This window comes from Procambarus clarkii, chromosome 35 (genome assembly GCF_040958095.1).
Source record: "Procambarus clarkii isolate CNS0578487 chromosome 35, FALCON_Pclarkii_2.0, whole genome shotgun sequence".
Classification (NCBI taxonomy): Eukaryota; Metazoa; Arthropoda; class Malacostraca; order Decapoda; family Cambaridae; genus Procambarus; species Procambarus clarkii.
Window position 1 is genome coordinate 35,063,923 of NC_091184.1, and position 26,572 is coordinate 35,090,494.

Below are 26,572 nucleotides of genomic sequence, written 5' to 3' on the forward strand. Positions count from 1 at the left end.
ACTCGCGAGACATGGTTCCAGGCTTAATGGAACATGGCTCCTGATTTAGTGAACATGGTTTCAGACCTTTGGGGCCCCCCACCCTGTACTATAAAATGATTTATTTTAAGATGACTTTAAATTAGCAATGAAGGCCTGGAATATTTAGTTCACGTGTAAAACTGTGAGTAACATGTTGAAGAGGATACATTAAATAGATCGTTGCAGTGGATGTAGTCCATTTAATAATCTAAATCTTCGTAAGGAATGTCTCTAAGTTCTTGGGTCATCAGGAGATAACGTGAGAGGACCCTTTGGGGACAATTTCAGAAGAACTTGAGGGACCAATTTTTCAGACTTCGAACTCTCGTCTTCGTTCCCTCCTTCAGGTGGGCTCAGTGGAGCTCGACCAAGGCCGCCAGAGCTCCAACGAAGGCGGCGTTGTAGTCGCATGCGACCTCGTTGTGGACGTAGTCCATACGGTCGTCCGTGTAGGAATCGTCCTGCGGGAGAGGTAGTAGAAACTTGCAGGCGATAAGTCACAATAACGTGGCTGAAGAATGTTGACCAGACCACACACTAGAAGGTGAAGAAACGACGACGTTTCGGTCCGTCCTGGACCATTCTCAAGTCGATTCTCAATCGACTTGAGAATGGTCCAGGACGGACCGAAACGTCGTCATCCCTTCACCTTCTGGTGTGTAGTAGAAACTTGTTAGAAATAGTGGCGCACGTGCACACACACATACATTTAGAAAAGGACAAAAATGAAAACTTGATAAAATGGAAATTTGGGTTACAAATAGGGCAGAGAGAGAGAGAGAGAGAGAGAGAGAGAGAGAGAGAGAGAGAGAGAGAGAGAGAGAGAGAGAGAGAGAGAGAGAGAGAGAGAGAGAGAGAGAGAGAGAGAGAGAGAGAGAGAGAGAGAGAGAGAGAGAGAGAGAGAGAGAGAGAGAGAGAGAGAGAGAGAGAGAGAGAGAGAGAGAGAGAGAGAGAGAGAGAGAGAGAGAGAGAGAGAGAGAGAGAGAGAGAGAGAGAGAGAGAGAGAGAGAGAGAGAGAGAGAGAGAGAGAGAGAGAGAGAGAGAGAGAGAAAGAGAGAGAGAGAGAGAGAGAGAGAGAGAGAGAGAGAGAGAGAGAGAGAGAGAGAGAGAGAGAGAGAGAGAGAGAGAGAGAGAGAGAGAGAGAGAGAGAGAGAGAGAGAGAGAGAGAGAGAGAAAGAGAGAGAGAGAGAGAGAGAGAGAGAGAGAGAGAGAGAGAGAGAGAGAGAGAGAGAGAGAGAGAGAGAGGAAAACATCCGAAGGATCTTCATCAGTACAAAGATCGCAAATAAATAGCACGAATTGAGTCCAAATGCAATGCCCAATTTTCACATGTAAATACTGTAAACAAATACAGCTGTAAATATTCAAAGCATTAAATTACAACTGTCAGAAAGGTAGGAGGGAGGTGTATGAGCAGGCCCCTAGCCACTGCTAGCCCATTTAGGTAAAGGAACAGACAAAAGACAATCTTTCCTGGAAAGGGCCAGCAGAGGTAGTGTCTTACCTGGCCAGGTCCGCCGACCAGAGCGCCGTAGAGAGTCTGCGGGTTGGGTCCGGGCTGCTTGTCTGCCCAGCCGTCATCGCAAGCTCCCGGTAGTGAGGGGCACGAGCTGTAGGGGCAGGAAAGGGGGAAGGGGAGGGGGGAATTAGTCTCCTTAGATAGTTCGGTTTTTCGTCACGTATAACGGAAGTTTTTGTCGGGAATTGGAAGTTTGATGGGAATCTGCTTTTAACGATTATATTTTGTTGATATAGTTGATTAAGTGCGTGCAATATTGACAACTTAAAAAGAATATTTGAGGTGAGAAATTTGTAGTTGAAATGGGAAAAACACCAGTGACAATAGTGTGTGTGTGTGAGAGAGAGAGAGAGTACCTGGAGCGGTGATGGGGCCTCCTGGGAGGGTCCACGCCGAAGCCGACGACGAAGGAGCGTCCGGTGTCTCCCAAGATGTAATCGATCTGTTTGGTGGCCCACTGGCGGTTCTCCTCGGGGTCTAGTCCCTGGTTGGCGTTCTGAAAGACGCAGAACATAATCCTTCATATAGAGAGCTAGAGTTCACGCGTGCCAAATAAAACTCTTCTGTATCAAAGTTAACATTACTTTCTCTCCGTACTTCCCTTTGCTTTCAAACAAGTAATACGTAAAGAGAATTATATATAAAACACATTACCGAAGATTCTGAGTGATAAACAATCGCCAACAGGATCCTTTTTCCATTACCCAAAAGAAGAGGAAGGCGACGTTGGCGGCGTGGCGATTGGGTCCCCAAGTGTCGAGGTAGACGAGGCCCTTAGGGGTGTAGGTCGCCTCGTTCTTCAGGTACTCGATGTAGGCCTGGATGTCTGTCGCGTAGGACGTGAAGTCCGGGTCCAGCAGCGTCCCCAGACTCTGTCAGGAGAGGCCTCGTTACCATCGTTTATCTTAAGACTTATTACAACCACCACAACACTTTCCAAGCAACCAGCAAGTATACTTTAGTCTTGAACGTTGTCCAGGACTAAAGTTAACTCTGTATATGTATACATACACAGAGAAGCTGCGTATACTTCTTGGTGTATAATACTCCTTACATCGGTGAAGGAAAACAGCAAGAGGACTTACGAAGGCTCCGGCCCTCTTGTCGTCCCAGGAGAACTGTTGCAGCTTGTTGTTGGGGGTGACGGGGATCTCAGCATAGTGGCCCCGGGCTCTGTCCAGGTAGGTAGAGTCCCCTGTGGCACGGTTGAGCCAGAGAGCAGCCCACAGTAGCTCGTCGTAGTACCCACTCCACGACCTGCACGGGGTAGATACCAATGAGATTAGGGAATGGAAGCACCTGCTGGGATTAGGCACACAGTAAGACCCACTGGGAATAGGGACATGGTAGGAGCTAATTGAAATAGGAACATAGTAAGACTAACTGTGGTTTTACCATTGAATGAGAGTCATCGAATGTGAATACTAATAGGTCTACTCTCTCTACCCAATCACATGTCTCGTATAACCTGCTTGGCCACAGGGGCACGCCACGGGGGAGACATCTCCCGTCACGCAGGGTGCAGTCGCACCTCCACAGATCTCCAGTATTAGCTCTTGATACTGGTAATGGCTCAAAAGGGCCACCACTTACGGGCTATTCACGCCCGTGCCACCTTTTGGGTGGCTTAATCTTCATCAATCAATCATCAATCAGGGGCACGCGGGAGGGCCAGGAGACTCACTGGTAGTAGCCAGCGGCGTCAGGAATGGAGATGTGGTAGTGCTCGCGCTTGGCGTCTGCGAACTCGTATAGTTCGCTTGCCACAGCCAGCACCTGGGCGGAGTAGGCAGGGTCGACGTCCTGAGAGAGAGAGAGAGAGCGATAGTTGTGTTATGGTGGTGTTGATGATAGTGCTTATCGACGGTTAACTAGGTCCTACATATAACTTATGGTCAGAGGCCCTACTCACCTTGAAGACGATGGAGGCGGCGGCGAGGGCGGCGGCTGTCTCTCCCGCCAATTCACTCCCTGTCGAAGATAGTTAATGTACTTTACAATGCACGATAGGTGAATGTGTAGCTATGTGTGTATGAGTGCGGGCGTGAGTGTAAACAAACGAGGTGCTGAAGGCGACATTAGACAACTCTGTGAGACACTTAAGTGTTCCAATGACAGGTATCACAGTAAAGAACATCAGGCAAGAGGACAATACTTGGTCAACTCGTCACAAAATATGTAATTCATAATATCGCTTAGAGTAGTAAGTCATAAGCTTGAGACGCATGTCACAGGAACATGGCTCGAGTCACAAGCTTGAGACGCAAATCACCAGTTCGAGACGAGTTCTCCAACTGGTGAGTTCGAGTTCGAGAAGTCACCAGCCGGAGAGGTGACCCTAAGACTCACCGGGCGCTTGCTCGTCGATCTTATAGGAGGGACGCTCCATAGTCATGTCCTCCGGGCGACCCCAGTACGCGTGATCGATACCACCGTTACCAACCTGAAATATACAAGTTAATAAATGATTTGTAAATGATCAAATAAACTGTTATATCCTGTCACACTATGAGTCTCAAGAGACTCATAGTCTCTGAGGCTATGACTATGAAGTGGCTATGACTGAAGTGTCTATGAGTCTCAAGGGACTCATAGTCACTTGAGAATGGTCCAGGACGGACCGAAACGTCGTCGTCCCTTCACCTTCTAGTGTGTGGTCTGGTCAACAGTCTCAAGGTCGTATTGTTTTGTCTGTCAAACCTGATAACTAATGTATGTGTGATAACGTTTATTATTTATTTATTTATTTATTTATTTATTATTATTACTATTTTGATTAATAATAATTTGTCATATCTCTTTTTTCATTTTTTGTTTGAAATTTGAATATGTTATTATTCCAAGTTTACGGGCGTAATCTTGTGCGGTTTGCTGTATATGTGGAAACATTTTGTAAACTAAATTTGTGGGTTAGAACAATATGTATACTATATTATTAATAATATATATTGAAATAAGAATTCATACAATATTCTATAAAATTTTGAAGATTTCTCTCTCAAATCCGCAAGAAATTCAGTAAGAATTCCAAATTATAATTTTAGATTTGATGAAAATTAAAAAAAAATCTCCCCCTCCCATCCAGAAGATTTACAGATCTAATCCACAAATTTAGTTTACAAAATATTTCCACATACAGAGTAAACCGCACAAGATTACACCCGTAAATTGGAATAATCCCAACTCCGAAGAGCGATTGAAAGTGTACGAAAAAAATCCCCGAAGCAGAGAGGCTTCGTACCTGACCGTAGAACTCCCAGTGGGCGGTGTAGGCCTTGAGGAAGTAGTCCGTGGCCCACTTGAGGGCGTCTCGACCGTATTCTGTCTGGCCTGTTAAGACGTATGAACTTTAGGTACAGAGCAATTAAAGAAGAATTCTTCTGTAAACAGTACAGAAGAATTTGTAAATGTTCACCAATAACAGTTGACGGTGTTCGTTACAAGAAGAATATTGTTTACATGAATTGAAGCTCGATCACTTGTAACTAAGATCGTCTGAAACAGAACTGGAAAGGAGATTTTAATCACAACTAAACTTTTGAGCTCGAACTGTTCCAAGAAGGAAGGAAGCCTCAGCCACTCACCTGCAGCCTCGTATCCGTCAGCGAAGTCGAGGAGTCCCCAAGCGATCATGGTGGCGCTGAAGGCCATGGGGAAGCCAAACTTGACGTGGTCCCCGGCTGGTGTGGGACGGAGGGGGGGAAGGGAAAGAGAGACGTGTTAACTTCTGGTATAGATGGGGTACTAGACTAATGTCTCAGTATGTCTCTATCTGTCTCTGTCTCTGTCTCTCAATCTCTTACCGTCATAGTATCCGCCAGTGAGGTCATGGCCCACGTCGGAGCCATCGTCAAGCGCGGAGTCGTACCTCCAGGTGACCCTCTGATCGGCAGGCAGATGTCCAGACCTCTCAGCCTCGTAGAAGAGGATACCCATGCACAGTACCTGAAGAAGGGAAAGTGAGGCAATGGCGAATATAAGTGAAGGTAAAAGTTAAAGATGAGAACCGGGTGGAGGGAAGCTCCAGCCAAATACAGACGATATAGACTGAGAGGAAAAGAACAGAGAGAGTTGTTAGGAATCGAAATGAGAAAGATAAGGATACAAATAAAAAAAGGCCACGAGGAAGCTATGTCTATCTCAGTATATCTATCTATCTCTATCTCACTGACCTGGGCGTAGTCATAGGGGCTCATGCCGGTGGGGTCACACGGGTTCTGGAAGGGCGTCACCGTGGTATAACCGCCCTCTGTGAAGGAGAAAATAAAACCAGGTAACCAGAAAGAGCATACGGTAGCCACCTGCTCTCGCACAAGACAGCACATATATGACTTATTGCTTATAATCACCATTTCGCTTATAAATAATTACATATGTAACATATTCCAAGCCATATTGCTTTTTCAAGGCACTAACTTTAGGAACGGTAGGGGGGTCATATATCTGACGATGGAAAGAGGGGAGGAGGGTCCTATAACCACAGGTAACTCTTTGTATCTGGTTATGGTACCAAAGAACCCTAACCAAAATGGGGAAAGAGAAATGGGGGGAAACTGAAGCTGTCTGTTGGCCTCACCGCACAGGGGAACACCGTTGAGCGTGGCGGCTGTCACCACCGCCTGGGCTCCGGGGAAGTGAACCTGCATCTTGAACTCAATGACGTCGCCGGCTGAGCCCGAGAGGCTGTCCTCCCTCAGGATGAAGTGGTGGTCGTCCACCTTCTCCGTCGTTCCGTCGTAAAACTGCGGGAGAACACCCGGCCTATGAGCTCACGCCGCCAGGGATTCCGGTTGTTGTTGTTGTTTTAGACTTAGCTACTCAGAACGAAGTGTCCATGTAGCACGGGCTATGGTGAGCCCGTAAGGGATTACGGTGCTTGAGGGGATGCAAATACTTCCGGGAGGATTCATGAAGCTGTCTTATAGTTATCACAACTGGGTGGATATAGTGGCAAGGATAACAGGTCTACGAGACCTGTTATCCTGTCTTATAGTTATCACAACTGGGTGGATATAGTGGCAAGGATAACAGGTCTACGAGACCTGTTATCCTGTCTTATAGTTATCACAACTGGGTGGATATAGTGGCAAGGATAACAGGTCTACGAGACCTGTTATCCTGTCTTATAGTTATCACAACTAGGTGGATATAGTGGCAAGGATAACAGGTCTACGAGAGATTGGGTCGGGTTATGAAGATAACATAGTGAGAGCGTCTGAATCACGTTGTACTATTTTACTGGCATGACTGATATCTGATCTGTAATATGATATCAGATAGATATCAGTGTGGTATAAGGAGAGTATCAGGTATCAGTGTGATATAATGAGAGTAACAGACGATAATGGTTGTAGTATAATGACACTCTGAGGCAAGTATATCAACATGGGAGTAACTCGAGGCTGCTTGAACACTTACGTCAATGGAATCGACAGGTCGGTTGAAGTACAGGTCGAGGACGAGCCCTGAGAAGTCGGCCGGGGCCGGGGCAGAGAACACGGCTCCATAGTTGTACTCCCACGCGTCCCCAATCGTCACGTACTCGCACTCATAGGCCCAGCCTGCAGGTGGTAAGAGTACAGATGATTACTTTCCACCGGTAGGCCTATCCTAACCCGCCAAACACACACCGAAACTACGACTTTGGTACAACATTCGAACAAAGTTTTAACGCCTCCTAATCAGTTATAACAACCAATACAGCAAGTTGTAATAACGTTCTAATACGTCATAAATACGTTAAGCCAAGATGTAACAACTTTATTACAAGTTGTAACAAGCGGAAAATAGAGACAGTTTCGGTTTGTGTTTCCAGGGAATCCATTGTCCTCCCAATAAAATTGCTAGTTCTAATGGCAGCTATTTGGTAAACGGGCGAAAATGGACCGTTGGATACCCTAAAATGTTCATTTTTTGTACTACTGGAAAAATGGCATTTTTAAAACTAGATCAGAAATTAAGTAACTTAACCTGTACAGCACCTAAATAAGCAATTATAGGCTTAGAATACAATATCTTAGTTCAAATTTAGTACAAATAAATACTATTTTAGGCCTAGGTGTAAACAATGTAGGCATTTCTCAGCTAAAGTTTACACACCCGAGATGCAAGGTATCGTGCACATAGGAGCCTGTGGATATGAATAACAATAATTCACCTTGGACTATCACCAGGTTGGATATGTCCCTGAAGAACTGTTCTCATTTCGGGGTCTATAAATACTGACCGATAGCCAGCCTCCCATACTGGGCGATGCTACACGGTCACGGATATCGTATTGAGCGTGTACATTTCTCACAGGTGGAGCGGCCATACCCGATCTCAGTATTTGCACCAACTATAACTCAGCCTTATATAACGGTACACGAGAAGGGAAGCAGTCATGTGGAGGGTCGTTCGAACAAGCATCGAATCTGATTAGGTCACAGCTGCCACAGACGGCCGCGTTTCCTATCCAGGCGAATTTAGAGCCAAATGGTCCATCTCTAACTGACTTGCATCAGGTTACGCTGCTTGAATTGTCCCTCTTGTTATATCGCACCGGACACAGAATCATTCATGGGTTAGCACTGGTCACGTAAGGGTATATAGCCGTGATCACACCAGACTCGCGACCTGCATTGTGTATAGAGAACAATGTACGTGGGTCAAACGAAGCAATTGTGAGAGGGGTAACTCCGAGTTTATTCACCTTTAGTGACTCTCAGATTGTGTTTGCGCCAATACCCTACGACTGAAGGTCGAAGGCTGCAGAAGCTGTTAGCTACAGCACCATCATCTTCATCATTAATTACCTCCTGCCAGTGGAACGAGGTCTTCGGATAATTGAGATGCTAATTACAGCAATGGTCACCCTCTCCTCCCCGACCCTGTGGTCACAAGTGTGAATGGGGAATCATGTCTTGAGACATGATTCACAATCGACTTGAGAATGGTCCAGGACGGACCGAAACGTCGTCGTCCTTTCACTTTCTAGTATGTAGTCTGGTCAACATGTCTTGGGAGTAAAAGACGTAATTAGTACGTACTACTGATTATTGAGTAAACATTGTCTCCTATGGGAGCCGAGCGGACAGCACACTGGACTTGTGATCCTGTGGTCCCGGGTTCGATCCCGGGCGCCGGTGAGAAACAATGGGCAGAGTTTCTTTCACCCTATGCCCCTGTTACCTAGCAGTAAAATAGGTACCTGGGTGTTAGTCAGCTGCCACGGGCTGCTTCCTAGGCCTGGTCGAGGACCGGGCCGCGGGGACACTAAAAAGCCCCGAAATCATCTCAAGATAACCTCAAGATATATCCGTGGCTGGCTCCCAAGGCTGGCCCTGCTTGGTTCACCTGCAAGCACCTAGAACAGGTGCTCGCAAAAGGTGGGATCTGAGAGACTTATGACATATTCCAAACACATACCAGGTGTGTGTCCTGAATAGAGTGACGTTTCTCGCCAGTTCGGCCGAGTACAGCGGACGTGTCGGCGATAATTACACCACACACGTGGCTATGCCAGGTGTGTGGGAGGTGTTCATGTGTTGTGCATGGAAACTGAAGCCTGTGTTTCCACACTGGAATTTCTGAAATCCGCTTGCAATTGCGGCAGTGATAGATAGGAAGCTCAATAGTAAAGTGAGTTATATGAGCCAATGTAAGAGTGTGTACCTCGAGAGAGTTGAAATTGAAATAAGTTTATTGAAGTAAAATACACACAAAAGGATGAGACTGCTCAAGCGATTCTCACCTCGCTTGAGCAGCCCTCGATTCTATTGTTTGATTGGTAAACAGAGCAACCCGTCCTCTTAAAAATAACGTCACTTTTGGCTCGTATGCGCACTATGGCCAAATTTGGACGTAATTTGAAATGAAATCGACTCACAAAAGTGACGTTTTGTTCCGTTTTCTATTTGAGTCGTCCGGCGTACGCGCAGAGGTTATGAGAGGACACTTTAAATTAATGTTTTTCATAACGTTTTAAAACTTTATGAGAATTTCCTGCCCACCTAACCTATCAGAGGACCCTTAATTTACTGTTGTTGAAAAAAAAATCCCAAATTTATTTTCAATTTTTTTTTCATTTTCAAATTCCGTCCATATTCGGCCATACGGGCAAACGGCCAAAAGCGACGTTCTTTTTAAGAGGACAGGTTGCTTGCCCCAAGCCGTATACACTGAATTACGCAGCTGACTAAACAGTCACATTAAAACACGTCGTCGTCCCCGTGAACGCTTCTCCCTACATCTATAAACTTTAACGTTAACCGACATACTCCAGCTTCCCGCCTAAGTCCTTGGGTCGAGCAAGACACGACCACCATCCGGCATAGTTCATTTAAGACGCCTCTCTTACACGTGGGTTAGCCTCAAAAGGGAACAGACATCTTGCAACAGGGGGGGTGACACGTGTGAGTTATGAGTTGTTGCTCTGTTCATTTTGCTCCTTTGATAGCCTCTGTGGGCTGTCAGCCATATTGCAGCTGCTGACATTGCAAGCAGAGGTGTTCAGAACAAAATTTGAAGATCAGACATTAGGAAAGTTCAGGTTTGATTTTTGTCATGGGCCTTTATAAAAGTAATAGTACCTAACGTAAACTTTTTTTTTTGGCTGCAACATTGCATTTTTGTTCGTTCAACCATATAATTGTTATCAGCACTATCATTTTTGGAGGCTGGGTTCAGTGGCAAAGGTAGATTAAGATTACGTAGGCCTACTTGCACTGGGAAGCCCATTTTGCACTCGAAATAGTTTTGCAAATATTACCAAGAAAGTTTTGTTGTTGAAATAGATATCTACCCTAATTATAAATATGTATATATATATGTGTATATATATATATATATATATATATATATATATATATATATATATATATATATATATATATATATATATATATATATATATATATATGTCGTACCTAGTAGCCAGAACGCACTTCTCAGCCTACTATGCAAGGCCCAATTTGCCTAATAAGCCAAGTTTTCCTAAATTAATATATTTTCTCTATTTTTTTTCTTATGAAATGATAAAGCTACCCATTTCATTATGTATGAGGTCAATTTTTTTTATTGGAGTTAAAATTAACGTAGATATATGACCGAACCTAACCAACCGTACCTAACCTAACCTAACCTATCTTTATAGGTTAGGTTCGGTTAGGTAGCCGAAAAAGTTAGGTTAGGTTAGGTTAGGTAGGTTAGGTAGTCGAAAAACAATTAATTCATGAAAACTTGGCTTATTAGGCAAATCGGGCCTTGCATAGTAGGCATAGAAGTGAGTTCTGGCTACTAGGTACGACATATATATATATATATATATATATATATATATATGTCGTACCTAATAGCCAGAACTCACTTCTCAGCCTACTATGCAAGGCCCGATTTGCCTAATAAGCCAAGTTTTCATGAATTAATGTTTTTTCGTCTACCTAACCTACCTAACCTAACCTAACCTAGTTTTTTTTTGGCTACCTAACCTAACATTACCTATAAAGATAGGTTAGGTTAGGTTAGGTAGGGTTGGTTAGGTTCGATCGTATATCTACATTAATTTTAAATCCAATAAAAAAAAATTTACCTCATACATAATGAAATGGATAGCTTTATCATTTCATAAGAAAAAAATTAGAGAAAATATATTAATTCAGGAAAACTTGGCTTATTAGGCAAATCGGGCCTTGCATAGTAGGCTGAGAAGTGAGTTCTGGCTACTAGGTACGACATATATATATATATATATATATATATATATATATATATATATATATATATATATATATATATATATATATATATATATATATATATGTATGTATTATTTCACTTCTGCGTGATAACTGTATGGGAGCACTGGATATGTGTCTGAAGTCTATTCCTGTCTCAATTCAATGATAACACAACGAAATTAAATAATATTGTCTGGAACTTTAAAGTCGACAACTGGTTTTTAGAAACTGTATTTCCTTAAGAGAGAGTTACTGGTACTAGTGTCCCCTGAGGTCAGTAGTGTGACGGTGGTCCTGCCTTGGTGCAGTACCTGTGTGGAGGAGGGCGGCGACCCCCAGCAGGAAGGTCCTGGTGAGCGCTCCGGTCATGGCTGCGGCAGGAGACACTGTGGCTAGGGAGAACGGACGCCTTCCACTGATATACCCGACCCCCCACCATCCACGACCCCTCCACTGATATACCCGACGGGTCTTCTACGACCCACCACTGATATACCCGGCCTATCTTCAGGTCCTTCCCACGACCATGTTCGCCGTTGTTTTGTGTTTCTTAATTCAAAATCAATTAAGTAATCAAGGTGGTTTTAACACTATTGTATTTCTGTTCATGTACGACGGGACATTCCTGTCATGTTTGTCAGTAACTTCTGGGCTGATGCAACTGTAAGACTTTGCTCGAACTCTTTTTCTCTCAGCACGAACACTTACAAGATCCCTTCCATGTATGAACATCTACCTACTAGAACACATTGCAACATGAACATATTCTGTAAGAACACCTTTTTAACACGAATATCTGCAAGAACATTGTGCAAGAACACCGTTCTGCATATGTCCCTCGACCATGCCAAATCAGAAGGCAACAAAAAGTCGAAGGTAAATAACGATCTATTCTTGAGAAGCACAAGCCTTTGAAGGGTTGGATTGACTAAATCACTTACGGGAATAGCTGCGATTGGTGCCTCCCTTCGCTCAATCACAGAGGCCGCGTCGTTATTCAGAAAGGTTCAGTGTCGCTTGTGGTACATACTTGGAGCAGTTCGCTAAGTAGCAGAGCAGTTCGGGGATGTGGCGAAGAGTGCAGACTAGATCCTTGATCAACTTTCTTCATCATCATTCCAATAGTCTGATCCACGGGCCCGTTGGTGAACCATGGATGAGACGATTGGAATAATAGAACTCAACCACCAGAGATCTCTCTTGTAGGTGACTTTCGCAGTAAGTCAGCCAAATAATTTTGGAGATTTCAAGCTGAAAGCACATATGGCACGTGTGGAGTCAGCAGACACTACGATAATAGATGATTAGACTTAGCTGTGGTACAACATCTCAAGACACTGATCCACCCACCATAGGTGCACGGACCTTACCATTCTCTAAGAGTCCTGACCAAGAGGTAGTTTTCGCCTCACATTCCACTAACTGTACCAGCCAATATCGCCTGTAGCACTTCACATCACCTCATCCTGTTTGATGTATAAAATATAATCCCAGTTGTTGTTTCCTTTCAGCACTGCTCCTGTACCAGGTAAGTCCACTACGGGCTCACCATAGCCCATGCTACTTGCCCCGCTCCTGTGCCAGGTAAGTCCACTACGGGCTCACCATAGCCCGTGCTACTTGCCCCGCTCCTGTGCCAGGTAAGTTCACTACGGGCTCACCATAACCCGTGCTACTTGCCCCGCTCCTGTGCCAGGTAAGTCCACTACGGGCTCACCATAGCCCGTGCTACTTGGAACTTTTGTTCCGAGTTGCTGAATCTAAAACAACAACAACATGTTGTTTCCGTTGGGAGGTCCGGAGCTAGCGTTGGAAGAATCATAATGTTGTTTCCTTACGGGTTCACTATAGCCCGTGCTACATGGACATATCGTTCTGAGTAGCTAAATTTAAAACAACAACAACATTTTTCCATTTCCCGTTTGCTTCAGTGATACACGTCGAGCCCATTGACGTTTTAAAATCGACTTTAAAAGTTAATTTTATAACTTCTTTCCCAAGTGAAGGACAACACAAGTTATACAACAAAGAGTCGTGTTAGAGCCATTGATCTAACTCCTTCGGGGTTAAAATCGGTTTCTGCAGAGTGTATCTATGTTGTCTTTCATTCTCCCATAGTTCTTTTCTGTCACGATTCTCTTTAGCTGTATTTTGTCTTTATACACAGATATGGGAGAGTCCGTATCTGAGTTTGCTGGAGCTTTCTATTACCTACACCAGAGTGTTTGGAGGGGATTATATGTCAAATGTTGGAGTGCCTACCAGCTGGTTTCTCCAGACTTCCAGTGGATTTGGACGAATCCCATGATGTATAATCATTACCATGTCGTGGTCCAGGGGGGTAAGGTGTGCGTCTGGGATTACCCAGGACGCTGGTTCGATTCCCGTCCTGCTCCGGTGACTTTCTCAGTCTGTTTACGATTGTTATCTCGTTAAAGTGAGGGGTAAAAATAGGATAGTTTGAAAAAACTGCCCTTTGTGTATTTCCCTGGCGATCATATCCTATTAGGAACTTCCTTCCCTCACCGTAATCCCACCCAAAACGTACTCGGTTATCAGGCCAATTACTACATTTTTTTCTCTCCTCTAGCTTGTATGACAGTCCCCAGTGAAGGACTGTGGTTAACGAGAGGCGAGAATAGAACATATTCCATCCGCCTCTTCCTCTCCTGCGAGATCACTGTGATTTTGTCATCAAAATTCCAACAGATTTGTTATTCATGACTTTTCTCCCCCTGAACTTCTGTTCACGAGCAGAGATACAATACTGTGTTGCCTCCTCGTTACTCACTGTAGTAGTCTACTGTGAATATTTAATTGATGACACCGGTCCGTACTGCATTAGTACATTTCCTGTCTTCCTTCTTATGTATTGGTATTACCACTCACTGTTTTTTGCTCCTTATCCTCCTGAAATGTTAGTCCTTATGGTAACCATCTGGTGGAAAGTACCAGTATGTGGTGATGGACCGCCAGAAACCCACCTAGCGGTCCATCACCTAAAGCTAAAAAAAAAAAAACATTCCTAGGACTAGTATAGCACAGATATGTACTATATTAGGTCTAAGATGGCCTGTATTAGGTCTAGTATTACTAGGAGAGGTTAGGTTAGGATTTTATATTTTTACTGCAGTTATAAAAGTTTCAGGTTGGTCGGAATTCAGTAATACAATTAAAGTTTTTTGGGGGTCCATCAATATATATATATATATATATATATTGGTATCATAGACCAAATAGTTACTATAAGTAATTTTATTTCAGGAGGCTGGGCTGAATTCTTCCTGTGTTGAATTTTTACTATGGTTAGTTTTTACTACCTCCTTGGTGGTGCCTGGGGCAGTAAGACCTCCTTGAACCATTTACGTATTACGTCTCACGCTTCCTTGTCATGTTTCGTGGATCTTCTCTACCTTCTTCTGCCGCGTCTGGTAACTAGAGGAGTGTTGTCGTTGCGTGAGACGGGCCAGCTGGCCTCAAGGATGGACTGGCTCGCTCGTTCATGCTCCCGAAACCTTTTTAATGATATTTACGTCTGCAGAAGTGGCTTGATAAGGTCTATTAGCTCAGTGGTACTCTTCCCTCCCCCCCTCACACTAAGCATCCATAAGCACGTTTCTCTCCGTTATCCCCTCCCCCCCAGGGGTCGTATCTCCCCGTTATCCTCTTCCCCAGGGGTCGTATCTCCCCGTTATCCTCTTCCCCAGGGGTCGTATCTCCCCGTTATCCTCTTCCCCCAGGGGTCGTATCTCCCCGTTCTCCTCTTCCCCCAGGGGTCGTATCTCCCCGTTATCCTCTCCCCCAGGGGTCGTATCTCCCCGGTATCCCCTCTCCCCCCAGGGGTCGTATCTCCCCGTTATCCCCTCCCCCAGGGGTCGTATCTCCCCGTTATCCCCTCCCCCAGGGGTCGTATCTCCCCGTTATCCCTTCCCCCAGGGGTCGTATCTCCCCGTTATCCCCTCCCCCCAGGGGTCGTATCTCCCCGTTATCTCCTCCCCCAGGGGTCGTATCTCCCCGTTATCCCGTCCCCCAGGAGTCGTATCTCCCCGTTGATATGGAGGAGAAGCTGTTACCCATGCAGCAGGTCCCCCCCCCTCTCTCCACGGCGCCGAAAGCCTCCAATGGAAAGGCGGACGCTAATACGATTGGTTCCAGCGCCGTCGCAGGAACTGTTGACCTCGAAGTTGGTGAAAAAGGGCACAGGGACCTCCAAACCCGGAGACCGCCGTGGTCGGGGCCGGAGAAGAACCACCCCCAGCAAGGAGCAAGAACGACCCCAGCCTCCTGAAGCAGACCCTGGGGGGCCGCACGAGCCCCAGGAGGTGGACTTCAGAGCCCCGCACCTACGGGTTCCTGACAGAGATCGTCAGAGCGCTCTTGCACCCGAGGCCGACGGCTTCCTTCAAGACCAAGCAGAAGGAAGAGTGATAATTATGTAATGATAGTGATTAACGATAGGGTAATATCGGTGATTTACGGTATTATTAACGATAACAGCATAATTATTAATGATACGGCTATATATAGCCGTATCATTAAAAAGGTAAACATAAGTCTTGAGTGTCATGGGAAGCGGAGACGAAAGCCGCTCCTGGCGAAGGGTAATGTACAACAACAGTGTACCAACAGCACCGTCAGTCCGCTGCCGTGAGGTCTTGGGAGAAAAACCCATTGATAACGCTACATATATTCATAAAAAAATGACGTCCGAGAATTCTAAATCGGTCAACAGGAAAAAAAAAATTGTACCTTTATCTTGTTCTTGATGTCACCGGTTTGAGGCGACTGAGTTTTTTTTCAATAAGGTAAGGTAATTATCAGGAGAAAGCGCCTAGCCATTACGGCAATATAGCACTTGGAAGGAGGGGTGGGGGTGGGGGGGTTCAGGATAAGGATTTGGGATTGGACGCGGGGGGAGGGGGGGGGAAGGAATAGTGCCAACTGATGTAGTCTACAGCTGCAACATAAAGCGAGTTTAAAGCAGAGTCTGGAGAGTGCAACTCCACACACACACACACACACACACACGCCATCTGACACTCGCGTGGAGAGTCTCTCTCTTATCATGTAATTACGGCTTGAAACCGAAAAACTCTGAGAACAAGTTACATGAATCTCAGTAAAAGTTCGAGACTTTTGTTTTATAAGTTACATATGAAATCTACGTGAATTATAGAGAAACTTTGTAATAAATAGTATAAAAGTTGTATGAGCAATTAAAACAATTCTTATAAAAGTTATTCAGTAATCTTAATTGCTAAACAATACATCAAAAAGGCTTTAGTTTTTCTGAAGTTGTCCAACACTCCAGCGATCTCTGCGAGGTGCTTAAATTTCCCTCATGCTTGGGATAGATACAATGTATGAAAAATTGATTCATGAAATTATACAATGAATGTAGTATATAGGCTGGAGGAGTGTGCAGGGCATGGAGTGAGCAGCTTCCAGAGAATGGAGCCCTCTGGTCAATATTTAGAGCTTTGGTCAATCAGTTCGAAGAGAGAGAGAGAGAGAGAGAGAGAGAGAGAGAGAGAGAGAGAGAGAGAGAGAGAGAGAGAGAGAGAGAGAGAGAGAGAGAGAGAGAGAGAGAGAGAGAGGGAGAGAGAGAGAGAGAGAGAGAGAGAGAGAGAGAGAGAGAGAGAGAGAAAGAGAGAGAGAGAGAGGAGAGAGAGAGAGAGAGAGAGAGAGAGAGAGAGAGAGAGAGAGAGAGAGAGAGAGAGAGAGAGAGAGAGAGAGAGAGAGAGAGAGAGAGAGAGAGAGAGAGAGAGAGAGAGAGAGAGAGAGAGAGAGAAGGTCACGTTACTGTTGGTCTGCGTATTCTGCCTTGTCTTCCAGTCGAAGTCCAGACGTCTTCCAGGAAGGCGTTGAGACCTTACCCCCTCCTCCTCACGTGTAGTCTAGAGGAGCGCAGGGCCAACCTCGGCTCCTTAGTGATGCCAGCCAAGGCTCTCATGTGGGTGTGCTCAGGTGAGTCACACTCTCTTGTTCACCTTGTTACTCGCCCTTTTTGTTGTTCTTGTTCATCACTCTGTTAAAGTTCTAGTTCGTGGTCATAGTACATTTCTCGCTCACGGCATGATAGGGTAGGTCACAACCCTGTTATAGATTTTATTTACAATCATGTTATTGCTCTTGTTCACAGCCATGTTACAGCCTGTTATGAATAGCTTCGCCCAACCACTTGGACTGGATTGGTAGAGCGACGGTCTCGCTTCATGCAGGGTGGTGTTAAATCCCCCGACCGTCCAAGTGGTTGGGCACCATTCCTTTTCCCCCCGTCCCATCCCAAATCCTTATCCTGACCCCCTTCTCAAATGCTATATAGTCGTAATGGCTTGGCGCTTTTTCCCCCCTTGCCTTGTAATGCAGAAAACCAGTTGTCCCGAAACATTGGTATTTTATATTGTGTTGACGGTGTGATCTGCGATGTTGACAGTGATGATGTGCTGGGCGGCGGGCCACTACACACCTCCCGACGCCTCCTCCGGTGTGACTCGAAGACATTCCCTTCAGACTCGCATCATCTTGAGACTGGACCAGAGACTGTCGGCAGCTCCGGAGGCCGTCGGAGGAGCCCTGATGAGGCAGGACGCCTTGGACGACAGTGAGATGGTTCTTGGCTTCGTCTATTCTAATTTTTCGAGCAACGAGACGACAGTTGCGAGCGACGTGGATGTCGCGTGGGATGGCTCGGAGGACCTGACGGAGGAGGAGTGCCGTGTGGCGCTCGGTGAGGCCGACACCAGGCCAGGGGAGCTGGGAAGTCGTGCTGGGGAGCTCCTTCTGCAGCTGCGGGTGCCTGCGGTGGCTCTGGTCACCCAGTGTGGCTCAGGTACCCGCCGCCCTTCTCCTGGCGTCCGCTTACACTCCTTCCACCGTATATTGTTTTGAACCGATTTATTGTCGTATATTTTCTAAATGCCTCCCAGTCAAAGTTGTGTCTAGGAAATTCTCGCCATTTATTGTCGTGTGTTGGTGTGTGGGAGAGTGTTCCACCCTGGGGCCAAGATTCCCCAAGCACTCACGTATCCACTTGCGAAACCTGTACATCTTGCCTCAAACATAGTGGCTTTGTTTATGTTTAGCAGTTTACGAGCGCCGCGTAAGCGCTTGGGTCGATAACGGCCTCGTAATCTTCCCGAGCTCGTAAACTAAGCTACACACACGATTATGTTGGCAACGAGACCAAGGTCTGACACCACCTTGAGAGAGTGAGAGAGAGAGAGAGAGAGAGAGAGAGAGAGAGAGAGAGAGAGAGAGAGAGAGAGAGAGAGAGAGAGAGAGAGAGAGAGAGAGAGAGAGAGAGAGAGAGAGAGAGAGAGAGAGAGAGAGAGAGAGAGAGAGGGGAGGGGGAGAGAGAGAGAGAGAGAGAGAGAGAGAGAGAGAGAGAGAGAGAGAGAGAGAGAGAGAGAGAGAGAGAGAGAGAGAGAGAGAGAGAGAGAGAGAGAGAGAGAGAGAGAGAGAGAGGCTAACGATGCGAAGAAGAATATGCACTCGAAACATTCAGTCGAACCTCCAGGTCGGATGCTGTAAATGTTCTCGCATCATTAGTTACCTTAGGTCAGGTTGGATTAAACTATACTAGCTTACGTTTGGTTACGAAGATTTTAACAGAACTAAAAATCCATTGGCCAACCGTCTTGTATACGAAGTGACCCCGCCTCCGTGACAGATGAGGTGTGGGAGGCGACGAGGGAGGTGATGCGTGTTCTTGGGGCCGTGGGCGTGGGCGTGTGTTTGTTCCGGTCCCTGGCGGCTCTCAGCGAGGGCACCATGACCACCCCGGAGGAGTCCCTCTGCTTTAACCGTCGCGAGTGGACAGTGGCACTCCTTGGCACTCCCAGCTGGGCGGCCTGCTTCGTCCGCTCCGCTCGAAGAGTCGGAGTCTTTGACGAGGTTAGTCCTGGACTGTTAGGGGCAGAGGAGGGGAAGGGAGAGGGGGGTTGGGGTATCCCTTGCTTTGTTTACTTTAGTGGAAGTCCCTCGTATTAGTGTGGTGGAGGTTCATTGAAGTAGAGGCTTTCTTCACTTGTTTTGAATCACGATAAGTTCTTTCTCAGTGCATGTTCAGAGCGACTTCCCCTCCATTGAAACAAACGACGTTCGCGGGTTTATGACACGTGTTTTGTTATGTTTTTGACGAGCAGCGTGTCCACTGGGTGGTGCTAGGAGCGGGGAGGGCCTCACCCGTCACCCACACGCTTCCTCTCATCCGCCTCACCCAGCGCCTCACCTGGCTCCGGTGGTCGGCCAGGACCCGGGGTGAGTATCTTAGTCTCTCCTGCACACGAGGTGAGTATCTTAGGAGGTAAAGAGTCTTCCTTCTGTCGGAACAGGTGTGAAGCCTGCTTCTTCCCCAGTCTTCTGATGTTTCAGCATCTTCGACTGGTCGGTACAGCCACGGCCTCGCTTCTTTGCAGGGGCCGGGACTCGATCCTCGATGGTTCAAGAAGTTATAGGCACCGTTCCCATCACTTCGAACTCACATCCCATCTCTTAATTCTACTCACGTCCCTTCCAATTGGCGCATTGTCGTGCCGTTGTTGCGCTTTCTCGGAGAATAATAAAGATACATATTGTATAAGGTTATGTAACCGGGAAATGTATTTTAGTTCAAATAAATTTAGTTTTTTTTTACCTGAAGGTTGATGTATTCTGAAGGTTGGGTGGTGCTGGTGAGCGAGGCTACAGCTGCGGGCGTGAGGGCCAGAGAGGCAGGGCGGTGGGTGGGGGTCCGTCAGCCCCACTTTGAGGTCTTCAGACCTCTCAGACCATCTTACGTGACGAACTTCTTCCAGGCAGCGTTGAGGGTAGTGAGCCGCTACCCGACGGACTCCCGTAAGTGCAGCTCTCTGAGGCCACATTGGGGTTATTCTCCATTAACACTGTGCCTATATCTATGTTAATTAAGGGAGAGAAACATACCGTAGAGGAGGGTCGCTGTGGCGCGTTCACGTGTTCATACGGAACAGATGTTCACCCCTCAAGTGTGTTCGTTCTCAAAGCACCGGTGTTCACTCGCTTGCAGAGCGGGTGTCGAACGCGGTGGGGCGGTGTTACAACGCTGGGTCGGGGCCCCGCCAGGTGACCAGGTGTACGGGCTACGTGGGCCAGGTGTTGATGCAGCTTACACGTGACCTCAACCTCACTCTGGTCAACAGCGCCGCTGCGCAGTGTGGGGCTGCCCATTCTGAGGGCACGCAGATCACCGCTATCGCTAATGATGTTAGTCTCGCTAAGAGGAATATATATATATATATATATATATATATATATATATATATATATATATATATATATATATATATATATATATATATATATATATATATATATATATATGTATATATAATATACTTCAGAGACTGATGGATACCTACTACTATATACATACATATATATATATATATATATATATATATATATATATATATATATATATATATATATATATATATATATATAAACTGTGGGGCAGGAGGCGGACATCGACCTGGGCACGTGCAGCATCATTGAGGATCGCTACAAGGTGGTGGACTTCACCGAGTTCTTTGTGGTGATGAGGTCGACCTTCGCCAGCGCCGAGCCTCGAGAGGCCCAGTCCAGCTTCCTCATCTTCAATGTTTTCTCAGGCTCGGTGAGTACCACGCTGCTTGTGTGTGTGTGTGGGAATGATATGATTGCCTACTGTCAACCACGCTACCCCGTCCCGTCCTTTTGGTTGACAGACGTGGCTGCTTATCGGGGCGCACCTGCTGGTGGTGTCCCTGGGGGTGTGGGTGGTGGCCAGGGTCCTGCCTTCCCTCGACCCCCAGTTCTACTCGACCCCCACACACGCCCTCTGGCTAGTCTTCATGTCCTTCGTCAACCAAGGTGGGTCTTCGCAGACGCCTTCGTCAGCGTTGCTTGATTGCTGCAGGAGATACTAGTAATGGTAATATTGGGTAATTGAATAATAATGAACGTATTCCTGTACTCTGTGGGTGAGTTGCAAGCAAGAATTATAATGACTGATGGTAATTATAGATGCCATACTGTATAATTACTGTTAAAAATGGGTGTTTGCTGATGGCTCTATACTACTGCTTGGCAAATCTGATGATTCTGTAGCCATCACTGAATAATTCTGATGCTCTCTAGCCTCTACTTAGTAATTCTGATGCTCTCTAAGCCTCAACTTAGTAATTCTGATGCCTTCTAAGCCTCAACTTAGTAATTCTGATGCTCTCTAAGCCTCAACTTAGTAATTCTGATGCCCCTCTAAGCCTCAACTTAGTAATTCTGATGCCCTCTAAGCCTCAACTTAGTAATTCTGATGCTCTGGAACATCCACCTCTGTAGAGAAAACCAAACTCCTTGCTTCTCATTTTGCATGACTGACATGCAAAAAATTTTCAAGGCGAAGCAACAGAAGGAAAACATAATTTTTCTGGTTCTCCTTTCCATTACCAATTCTAACTGTCAATCTGCAACATCGCAAAAGGAAAAAAGTTGATAAAAAACTTCCTTCTCAACACAGATGTTAAGAAAGCCATTGGACCAACCTGTGTAAACCTCAGTTTCCTTAAAAAGATGTGCGAGACGTCCACTTCCAAGGTCTAGAAGTAGGGCTAACGTCGTGCTTGTCTACGGAAAGAAAAAGCCAAGACGTTAGTACATAAACAAATATGTCGTTGCTCGCCTTTGTTGGGATTATAAATTATGTGGGGAAAAAATCCTCGATGAAAAGCATCTTGATAAGAATTATCGATTAATTATTCGTGCTTCGTGGGGGTGGGGGTGGGGGGATTTTGATAAGTTGTCGTCTACCTTCAGGAAGGTCAAAGGTCAGATTCCTTCCTGTTCCTCGTCAGGCCATGACTGGGGGGACAGGAAGGAACCTGACCTTTGACCTTCCTGCCTCTGGCTTTGACCTTCCAGCCTTCCTCACACGTTTGACCTTTACCACCAGCTGACCTCCGGCAGCCGAGGAGCGTGAGTGGTCGTCTGGTCGTAGCTGTTAGCTGGGGGGTCACCATTACCCTGGGAGCTGTCTACTCCGGCAACCTAACTGCCTGGTTCTCCCTCGTTAAGTACGCTAACTTCTTTTTTAAGGAGGAGAATCTATATGTTTTTCTCTCAGAATGTTCGGTAATATGTTTATTGCTTGTGATGTGTGTCTATGTTTATATTAACACGATGTACTGAACGGGGTGAGAATAGCTTGAGCTACCTCATCCCTTTGTGTGTATTTTACCTCAATAAACTTATTTCAATTTCAATTTCTTTTTTGAAGTGTGTGAAGTGTGTGTTGTGTGGTCTCCCCCCCTCCCCACTCCATCTCCCTCCCCAAACTTCTTTAAGTGTATCTTACTTCTTATGGATGTTTCTAGTGGCGTCTTGAAGGTGTATTATGTATATCACGGTACACTTAATCGTCTTTTGGCACAATATACAGCCCATCGTCCTGTTTTGGTAGTACTTAGTGACGATGAGGACCATAGTACATATACCGAGAGACAATATGTACCAATGTGTACTATTGAATTTGGACTCGCCAGAAAAGGTTTTGTTTTTATGTTTCAAAGACTAACTAAACTAACCTAACCTTCCTAGGCCTAATACACGATATCTGAGGCCTAATATAGTACATATGTGTGCTATACTAGGCCTAGGAATATTTAAAGTTCGTATTTTAGCTTCATTTTGTGGAGTTTATATAGTAAATAGTACAAAATTCTACTATTTAATTGCTTAGTGCGTCAATGCCAATGAATGGAATGACCGTCAATGGTGAATGGAATGGTGAATGGTACGTCAATGTTTGTACTATGATGCACATAGTTACAAGAAAGTACTACCGAAACAGGAGAATGGGTGTTGACATATAAACATATTCGAAATGATGAATGCCACTGTGGATATTTTCTAATCCCATAACCCAGGTATCCCTAGAGATCATACGTGATCCAATCTATCTTCTCGACAGGTATGAGAAACCTCTGGACTCTCTTCTTGACCTACTGAACCAACCTGACCTCATTCCCGTCATCTTTGAGAGTGATCCCAACCACAAGCTGTTCATAGTAAGATATTCTCAAGCATGTCTTCCCCCGTGACCTGACCTCACCTCACCAAGCACTGAGTCATTGTTGAGTAGACTCGCGGTTCTAATTAACGAAAAGATCACATTCACTCCCAATAGTCTACCACTTACCAGTGCCCGTTTAAGTGCCCTTGTAAGTGCCCGTGTAAGTATTCATGTCCGTGTCCCCCCCCTTCTTGGGGTGGCTTTATCTTCATCAATCAATCAATCTGATTAACGCACATCTTGTTGATCTTGATTTTATGGCTACTCATGCCTGTAAACCTCTTAAGTGGATTAACTTTCATCAATTAATCTCACGTTGATTAGTTGCTCCTTAACGATTGTAAGGAACTCCTTCGTATAGGAGATATTTGTCTTGAAAGTGTTTAGTATTGCTGGGAGAAATACTATAGCTTTTTCTGTGTTTTCTATTTTATACTTTCTGAGTTATAGTGTGTCATCTGAGGAGGTCTCTAGCTGTGTGTTTTTGTTAGTGAGGAATGTTGACCAGACCACACACTAGAAAGTGAAGGGACGACGACGTTTCGGTCCGTCCTGGACCATTCTCAAGTAGATTGTGTCGTCGAAATGTCGTCGTCTCTTCACTTTCTAGTGTGTGGTTTGGTCAACATTTTTCAGCCACGTTATTGCGACTTAGTGAGGAAAAGAGCCTGTGATTATAGCCATTACTAATCTCCCAGTCATGAGGTGATTGATGAGTTCTTCAGAACTCATCAGAAGTGCTTTATGCCCCGGTTATTAAAGCAGGTTACTGCTTTACATCCGGTCACGTCTTGGAAGACAACCGGTTCATCTTATCTCCGACAGAACACGTCTAACAAGAACCTGAAGGCGATCGCCAAGAGGCTGTCTATATGGACCGCGGATCAGGACAACGATATAGCGCGTATGATCATATACAGCAAGACAGTATACCTTAGTGAGTCGGTCATACCTTTGTGTATTCTTTGCTCTGCCTCATATTTAATAATAATTATAATATGTAAGTTTAATGGGGCTACCCTTTTTTTGGTTAATAGTTTCAGTCACGGATTCAGTCACGTTTTACTTAAAATTTCTATTCATATGTGAGACTTTAATTTCAAGTTTCTCCCGAATCCAAATGTGACTGAATCAATTATGAAAACACAGTTGTAATCACACATAATTTATATTTAAATCTGCGATTACAATTTGTCTTCTCTTAATCGATTTAGTCACGTTTGTGTTTAGGAGAAATCTGATATGAAAGTGTTTTTCAAGATATTCAATTTTAGAGAGAACTTAAGACATGAATTTCAGAGGTTAAGTCTCAAACCTCGAGACCTCTGGGGCCAGATTCACGAAAGCACTTACGCAAGTACTTACGAACGTATACATCTTTCCTCAATCTTTGACGGCTTTGGTTACATTTATTAAACAGTTTACAAGCATAAAAACTTCCCAATCAACTGTTGTTATTGTTATAAACAGCCTCCTGGTGCTTCGGAGCTCATTAACTGTTTAATAATTGTAAACAAAGCCGCCAAAGATTAAAGAAAAGATGTACAGGTTCGTAAGTGGTTGCGTAAGTGCTTTCGTGAATCTGGCCCTGCTGACTCAGACAGAAGCACCGCCCATCACAATTTAATTAACTTGAGAATATTTCTAAGTCTCCGTTAAGCACCTTGTTATCTGCCACGCTCCAGGCAGTGAGAGCGCCCACTTGAAGCAGGCCTCGGCGCTCAATAAGCAGGAGGGCAATGTAGGAAGAGCTCCCTGCAGGATCCATCTGGCAGCCCAGAGCCTTCAGGAGGATTTCCTTGGCTTCATGATTAATAAAAACAGTTGGCTTAAAGAACAAGTAAACGAACGGTAAGTCAGCAGAAAGTGTAATAGAATTTCTTATATTGATTTCTTGGTTTTGCATTCCATATAAGGCGATTAACAACAGTGAAAATTTATACTGTATATAGGACTTAGCTCTGAACATTTATTAGGTCTAAGGTCTACATCAGGTAGACCTCTACGTATATTATTGTCCTTTCGACACCTACATTTAAGGAGTCTTTCTTGGTCATACAACCAGTCTGGACATACCCTATGCAATGCCTGTATTGTATTGTAATATATTGTATTGTAATATTGTATTGAAACTGTATTGCTAAAGAGTACCCTCCCTCCATAATACTTACGTTTTCTATGTATAGGCCTTGAGAGGTTAGGGCGGTTATTGCTTGGTTACGTTCATTTCTATTTCGGTATAATAGTTATATTTTTTTGCGGAGTGGCAAGTCAAGATAAGAGACGACTAGTTTAGCTAAAATCCTCTTCTTCTTCTTCCTCTTTCTATAGCAAACAAGTTCTGCCTCTTCCAGTTAAGAAAGACAATTGAATATTTCTGGAACGTCTTACTTCCCGTTCTCTCTCTCTCTCTAAATCCCAGAATTGCTAATGTTCCTTTATCTTGCAGAATCCGGTGGCTGCGGTCCTTCGGGGTGGTCGAATACATGTACCAAACGTTCAACCCCGTTGGCTGTCGTCTGAAAATTGTCCAGAAATGCCAGTGCAAATCTAAGAGCCTCACCCTGTGGCAGCTCCAGGGAGCGTTCTGGATGTGGCTAGTGGGAGTGGCTGTAGCCTCCGTCACCCTGGTCTTGGAGCTGTTCCAGGCTCCCACTGTCGGTGCTAGAGCTCCTTCTAGCACCAACAGCTGGTGTTAGAGGTTCTTCAGGCACCAACAGCTGGTGTTAAAAGTTCTCTACTCACCAACAGCTGGTGTTAGAGGGTCTTCAGAAATAATACACTTGGCATTAGGGGGTTCGTTTGGCAAAGAAATTGGTGTTAGAGGAGCTTCTAATACCCACCGTTGGTGTTAAGAGAAACTTCTGAAGCCCTTAAGATGCAGATATCTACTTCCAATGATGGCTAATGACCTTCCGGCATAAGACTCCAGAAGATGTTTTTCCAAATTTCCAAAGATTACTATTCCCATTAGGATGAAAATCCCGTTCGATGTATAATATTACACGAAGGTCCGTTCTACAACACTGTGTAGGATAATACAATGTGTGCAGGATAATACAATGCATATTTTGGATCTATATCTTGTTTTATAAATCCATCAACTACATCCGACTCTTATCCATGGTACCTACACCTTTTTGTTTTTTTAATTGCTTTTGTGATATTTCTTTACAAAATTGATCGTAATAAAATAATTCCACTTCATGTAGGGCTCTAAGGGAGGTCAATAAGGGTCAATATCCC

At 45.0% G+C, this 26,572-nt stretch overlaps 2 protein-coding genes across 2 annotated transcripts; one reads left to right on the forward strand and one right to left on the reverse strand.

Moving 5' to 3' along the window:
- Positions 1–201: 201 nt before the first annotated feature.
- Positions 202–11,727, reverse strand: LOC123768436 (uncharacterized). The gene is made up of 15 exons (XM_045758976.2): positions 11,568–11,727; positions 6,959–7,101; positions 6,117–6,282; positions 5,713–5,789; positions 5,344–5,485; positions 5,125–5,220; positions 4,782–4,870; positions 3,890–3,983; positions 3,453–3,511; positions 3,225–3,343; positions 2,626–2,797; positions 2,245–2,412; positions 1,897–2,036; positions 1,526–1,631; positions 202–482 (listed from the first exon to the last, which is right to left on the reverse strand). Exons 1-15 carry the CDS (start codon positions 11,623–11,625, stop codon positions 375–377), a joined length of 1,737 nt encoding a protein of 578 aa, XP_045614932.1. The 5' UTR covers positions 11,626–11,727; the 3' UTR covers positions 202–374.
- Positions 11,728–12,100: 373 nt separating this feature from the next.
- Positions 12,101–26,332, forward strand: LOC123768551 (uncharacterized). Its single transcript, XM_069336023.1, has 14 exons — positions 12,101–12,132; positions 12,768–12,784; positions 17,092–17,223; positions 17,693–18,088; positions 18,929–19,166; positions 19,901–20,094; positions 20,285–20,481; positions 20,735–20,893; positions 20,985–21,129; positions 22,208–22,328; positions 23,225–23,321; positions 24,152–24,263; positions 25,012–25,177; positions 25,776–26,332. Exons 1-14 carry the CDS (start codon positions 12,101–12,103, stop codon positions 26,023–26,025), a joined length of 2,256 nt encoding a protein of 751 aa, XP_069192124.1. The 3' UTR covers positions 26,026–26,332.
- Positions 26,333–26,572: the final 240 nt, after the last annotated feature.